Source organism: Perna viridis, chromosome 14 (genome assembly GCF_037379345.1).
Source record: "Perna viridis isolate PV_CMFRI_1.1 ecotype Kerala chromosome 14, ASM3737934v1, whole genome shotgun sequence".
In the NCBI taxonomy this organism is placed as follows: Eukaryota; Metazoa; Mollusca; class Bivalvia; order Mytilida; family Mytilidae; genus Perna; species Perna viridis.
Genome location: NC_142458.1, coordinates 27767185 through 27773552, shown reverse-complemented (window position 1 = coordinate 27773552; position 6368 = coordinate 27767185). Strand labels below are relative to the sequence as shown.

At 37.5% G+C, this 6368-nt stretch overlaps 1 protein-coding gene across 2 annotated transcripts; it reads right to left on the bottom strand.

Annotated features, from left to right (window-relative positions):
- Positions 1–261: 261 nt before the first annotated feature.
- On the bottom strand, positions 262–3253 carry LOC148598866 (uncharacterized). 2 transcript variants are annotated; one of them, XM_088561668.1, is made up of 2 exons: positions 2601–3237; positions 262–1172 (listed from the first exon to the last, which is right to left on the bottom strand). In XM_088561668.1, exons 1-2 carry the CDS (start codon positions 2881–2883, stop codon positions 394–396), a joined length of 1062 nt encoding a protein of 353 aa, XP_088417794.1. In that variant the 5' UTR covers positions 2884–3237; the 3' UTR covers positions 262–393. The 2 variants fall into 2 exon arrangements, 1 of the variants encoding a protein (XP_088417794.1); XR_015918604.1 differs by lacking the exon at positions 262–1172 and adding an exon at positions 1713–1850 and having other exon boundaries at positions 2601–3253.
- Positions 3254–6368: the final 3115 nt, after the last annotated feature.

Sequence of the window (6368 nt, the reverse complement as noted above, 5' to 3'; positions counted from 1 at the left end):
AATGAGGTACATCTTCCTGAAGAGTAGTTAGTCAAGGATCTTTACGATTTGATGTGATGCATTTTAAATGAGCAATCAGACATAAATCCAGCAACGATGGATTCGTCCAAAAGCCGTTTTAACTATATATAAATCTATCATTAAAAACACACACACACAACGTGCTTTTAAAACTTTTTCGTGAAAAAATATTAAAACAGCCATTTTAGGAACTCTCCTGGTGCTTGTTTAAAGTATAAAAAAAAATCAAGAAAAAAGTCAAGTTAGTTCCTGTATGTAACAAAAGAAATGTATTTATGCAAAGGATCGCCAATCATTTACACATTAAGGGTTCCCGATAATGTGTCATGAATTACTTTTAACGTATTAGGATTTTTGTAGAATTATTGACTTTCAAAAATCCTGTTCACTACTGCCTCTCGATGATTTCGGGAGATAACCACTTTTAGCGAACTTAATTAACTTTAAAGCTTCAAATCGAGAAAATCCGAATTCATCTTGAAGAACTTGTTTATCGATGTCTTGCAGCAAACAACCGTCAACTCTCTCTATTCTAAACTTATCTTTATGAATACTTAAATTCAAAACATCTAAGTAGTGACCCAGTTCTTCAATCGATAACTTTCCAACATCAGAAGAGTTTAAAGACCGGTTGGTTGTAACAGCGGTGTCTACAGAAAATGTTGACAACTTATCGATGTTTTCAACTTCATCTGGTAATAGTGGCAAAGGTTTAGATTGCCTAGCCTTGAATACACAGCTTTTTATCCTCACATACTGATGTTCCCGATTAACTGATTTTCGTGTGATAACAGATTGATCAAACTGTTCACCTGATAATATTGGCTCGTTTTGAACAGTTTCACAATTGTTTGTGGGGTCATGATTTGTTATGTTATACAATAATTCAGTAGTTAGTCCAGATGAAAGCCTTGGTTCTTTGTCTGTTACAGTTGATATGTCCTCGTATTGAAAACTTGACTCATTGGTAATACCTGTGGCAGAACTGTCTTCTTTACCCTTTAATTCTTCGTAGACATGTTCGTTACGTATTACCCGAGGTTTGTCGTAATCATCTGTTGTTTGTGTAGCAGTCTGGTTGTTGGTAAGGGTTTCATGGCATCCTGTTGATTGTAAATGCTCGTGTTGAATCCATCTTGATACATAAATATCTGTAAACATTTTTTTAAATTGCATATAGTATTAATTTCATTGCCATTATCATTTAAGGTGAAAGATGTTTGTTGATGGAAAAGTTGTTACCTTACCTAATCAATGGAATAAAAGTCAAACGAAGTATTTTCGTTGTATTTCACGAATTCGGATGTTCATCGAATTCCACGACTAAAACTGTTTTTAGAAAAATATTGTATTATAAAGATATTTTTTTCTGGTGATTAATTTTCGAAGTTTTTTCTTGCATGTGAAAGAAGCGAAAAGGAGCGCTATCGAAAGTAAGTTGTTGATACTTTCATGCAGTATTATATTATCATTGATGTCTTAAAATGAACTTTTGTATAGAACTGTTGGTCTACAAACATTTGAACCTCGATTAGTTCATCTTAAATTGCCCCGATATAATTACGAAATTAAGTAAAATGACTTAATTTTCCTTTAAATCTGGCTTTCCTATTTTGTTGTGTTTGAAGCAACTAGAAAAGAAACTTGGCATGGGACTTTTTTTATCATACGCTTTGTTTTTTTGCTTATGTTTTTATCAACTGCAGATCCCATTTTCCGGACTAGTTTCTTAAACTTCTTTTGATCCCCATTTGCAAGCCCCGTTACTGGTGAGAGTGTTGCATCACAGCATCCAATAATTAATTCGAAGATGTTCTCATATACATTTTCTGCAACCCATTAGAGCATTATACATTTGCATGTGTAGCAAACGTTATTTTGTGAATTATTTTATTAATTTATGTCAAGTTACAAAGAACTATACTGTGATAATAATTATTGTGAGGTGACAAGTTGCAATTACAAAAAAAAACTTTTCAGGAATCTGTCATTGTAACAAGACAAACTGTTAACATATATGATTTTAAAATAATCTAAAAACTATTTTGTGCTAAAAAGAGAATTTTCCACTTCTTGACATATCTAACACCATTAACATAAACATTTAAAAGTAGTAGTCTTTGTAAGAAGCATGCCAGTTCTGTAATATGTACTACATCAGAAAAAGGCTACACATTTGTATTTTGTTATTAAGTTGCTTTATAGGTCTTTATGATGAAGTGTATAATTAGGAGATAACCAACATTGATAATCCAATAGTTTCTATTGGATGTTAGTGTCATTTAAGGAGTTATCTCCCTTGATTTAAAATTCTACAGTACATTCTATATATTTGTATCCCCTTAGAGCAAGAGTAATACGAAAAGCTACATGTTAATTTCTGTTTACTATAACATTTTAAATAAAATATCAATAATACAAATATGTAGGCAGGCTTTCAAATCATGAATCCTATTTCGCACGATTCTTAACTGGATTGCTTCTTAATATTCATTAAGTTCAATAAATCAGAACTGTTTCTCTTTTACCATAAAAATTATTATTGAGATTAAGTTAGTACGTTTTGTTATAAATGATACCTCTGAATATATGGTTTCCGTATATGTATTTGAAAGTGTGTTCCTCGAGAAGCTTTAGGTAAATAACACCGGTTATAGCGTAACGATCTGTACTTGTTCTCATTTTGCAGTTTGATATTATAGATGTATCAAGCTGCACGTCCAGGGGTAATTTGTAATCAGCAAGAATTGACCAAAGCAATGTTGAAGCTGTAAAATACGTTAAATGTAGGACACACACAATATTATTGGTTGATAATATAAGATTTACACGATTTACAATGGATGATTTAAGAGATTTCATTGGCCTTTAAAATAGAAACTTCCATACTGATGAATCTTTATTGTATCGCCCCGTGCAGGTCCGGGTGTTAAAAGAATAGGCCTGCAGCAGCGCTAAGCTTGTCGTAAAAGGCGACTAAATAGTGCTCAGAGCCCTAGCCGGGGGCTAGGGCGCTCTGCCCACAGAGCAACTGGGATGTGTGCCCCAGGTGGTGGAATGGGGAACCCCTGGCGTGTTACGTGCTGGGGTTGTCAGGCTATAATACGGAAAACCTGACCGCCAACCGTAGTGGTGCACCGTGTTGGGAAAAATGCCACGTTCCTCGCACGTTAAAGAACCCTACTGTGGTATTTTCCCTGAGTAGGAACCATAGGGCTCCGCCACAGGAGGCTAAATTGCCCGACCTTACCCATCCCCCTTTTTCCAGTGGCAATCAAAATTTGTTTTGACCCTATTATCCTTTTGACCCATTCTTTTTTTTCATTTCATGTTCATTTTATCATCCATTTCATGTTCATCGTCTGAATATAGCTGAAATACTGCTGCTCGGACGTTAAACCCCAACAAGCAAGCGCTGGTGCCTTTGAAACCCGGACCTGCACGGGGTGACTCAAATATAAAGAAGCTTTGTTTAATTACTTCAGCAAACTATGTAACACATAATAAACAAAATACAACATGTTCGTTTGTTGTTGGGGTTGAACGCCCGAGCAGCAATATTTCAGCTATATTCAGGTGATTAATATGAAGTGGATAATAAAATTGATAAAATGAAAAATAGGATGAGACACAAGGGATAATGGGGTCGACAAATTTTGATTGCCATTCGAAAAAGGGAGAGGTGGGTAGGGTCGGGGAATTTAGTCTCCTGTGGCGAAGCCCTATGGTTCCTACTCCGGGAGAATACTACAGTAGGGTTCTGTCACATGCAAGGAACATGGCATCTTTCCACACAGTGCATCACTATGGTTTGCGGTCAGGTTTTCTGTATTATAGCCTGACAACCCCATTCCACCACCTGAGGCACACAACCCAGTTGGTCTGTGGGCAGAGCGCCCTAGCCCCCGGCTAAGGTTCTGAGTACTATTTAGTTGCCTTTTACGACAAGCTTAGCGCTGCTGCAGGCCTATTCTTCTGACACCTGGACATGCACGGGGCTAAAAAAAATAATAAAAACACAAGACCCATTGATAGAAGTGATTACGTCTTCGTATGTACAAGAAAGGAGAAAATACATACTTCATTCACATAATCTATATAATGAAATTAACCCCAAAATTATTATTTAGTTCGAAAAATTACCTGAAACATACCTGACACATACACTTAATAAGGTGTATTATAATGACCAATTATTGAAAAGTAGACCAATAAACAAATTCCTTTTTCAAAGTGTCCTCTTTAAAGATTTACTTTCATCTATCACAGTCAAGTATCATACTCGAATAAAATGGATTACACAATTGTTCAAATGAGGAAAACAAAATTGTCGTTATTGGAAACACACATCAGGTTTTTGAATATGGAGATTGACACCTCAATTGTTTATGATTTTGACAAATACTTCCCTTTGATATCTGATAAACGATTGGTACTTTAAAATAAAGAATAATAACCACCGGACGCGCTCAAATTTCCGGTAATTGAGATTAGTTTGTTGGGGCTTAACGTTCGAGCATCAATATTTCAGCTATACACAGACGATGAACATGAAATGATGATGAAATGAAAAAGGGATGGGACACAAGGACAATGGGGGGGGGGGGGGTTCGAGGCATTTTGATGGCCACTGGAAATAGGGAGAGGTGGGTAGGGTCGGGCAATTTAGCCTCCTGTGGCGGAGCGCAAAGGTTCCTACTCCCATCGAATACCACAGCAGGGTTCTTTAACGTGCGAGGAACGTGGCATCTTTCCCAACACGGTGCACCACTATGGTTTGCGGTCACGTTTTCCGTATTATAGCCTGACAACCCCAGCATGTAAGACGCCAGGGGTACCCCATTCAACCACCTGGGGCACACATTCCAGTTCTGTGGGCAGAGCGCCCTAGCCCCCGGCTAGGGTTCTGAGCACTATTTAGTCGCCTTTTACGACAAGCTTAGCGCTGCTGCAGGCCTATTCTTTTAACACCCGGACCTGCACGGGGCTATTCAGATTTAAGTTTTTGTACAAATTAATTGGGCAAGGACTAGAATGCCTTGTACGTATATTGATATTTTCTTTAAATCAGATTTCTTCATAGCATTAAGTATCATGTTCAAATAATTTTAATTTAATATATTGCTAAAATCATAAAATCAACGTTTACTGGTTAATACAATTACTAGTATATAAATGAACATGTTAAACAGTAGAAGAATCCTCACAATTTCATTGAGACGTTACAGTAAACATGCACGGTGAACTGGCAAAAGTTTGCATCAGACATGCAGGCCAGGGCGAAATCATTTTCTCCATGTCTAGCAATAATACAATGTACATCAACTATACAGTGATAATATACATTTTATGCAGTTGAAGTGTAAGTTTCAGATGACCATCCTTATGAGAAGTCCTTTACTCCTGTTTGCAAATGACGATGTTATATGGTGGCTGGGGATTTTGTGAAGGAATTCGTATGGGATGATTTCGTTTTCTCTGGGGGTGCTTTGCCAAGCCAATTTTCGATAGCTCCTGGTGGACTTTTTTGCACGTGGACTGTGAATAGTGTTAACATAATTGAAGCGAAATACATGTATCAGCTTTATGTCAATTGGATGTGTTGATCATTTTTATTTATGTCGGTATAGTAAATCCATGTGTTGATCAGTAGTTGATTTGCTTTTACAAGTAACTGACTTACACAGGGTCTCTATTGACATGGCAAAACTCGCTTTTAGACCAAGAATAAAATATGTGTGTTAAAGATTGCCCTATCTATTTCTTTGGCCTATCCTAACAAATTTTACTGGAATTTTTATGAAAAAAACGCTTAACTATTATACACTATAGCCCCGTGCAGGTCCGGGTGTTAAAAGAATAGGCCTGCAGCAGCGCTAAGCTTGTCGTAAAAGGCGATTAAATAGTGCTCAGAACCCTAGCCGGGGGTTAGAGCGCTCTGCCCACAGAGCAACTGGGATGTGTGCCCCAGGTGGTGGAATGGGGTACCCCTGGCGTTGTCAGGCTCCAATACGGAAAACCTGACCGCAAACCATAGTGGTGCACCGTGTTGAGAAAGATGCCACGTTCCTCGCACGTTAAAGAACCCTACTGTGGTATTCTCCCGGAGTAGGAACCATAGGGCTCCGCCACAGGAGGCTAAATTGCCCGACCCTACCCACCTCTCCCTATTTCCAGCGGCAATCAAAATTTGTCGACCCTATTGTCCTTGTGTCCCATCTCTTTTTCATTTTATCATCAATTTCATGTTCATCGTCTGAATATAGCTGAAATATTGCTGCTCGGACTTTAAACCCAAACAAACAAAACAAACAAACATTTAAACACTGTTACAATAAAACAATCAT

Coding starts and splice junctions, on each gene's coding strand:
- LOC148598866 (XM_088561668.1), bottom strand. CDS start 2,883: ATGAAATCTCTTAAATCATCCATTGTAAATCGTGTAAATCTTATATTA. Junction 1,173..2,600: donor CGGAAACCATATATTCAGAG/GTATCATTTATA, acceptor AAATGTTTACAG/ATATTTATGTATCAAGATGG.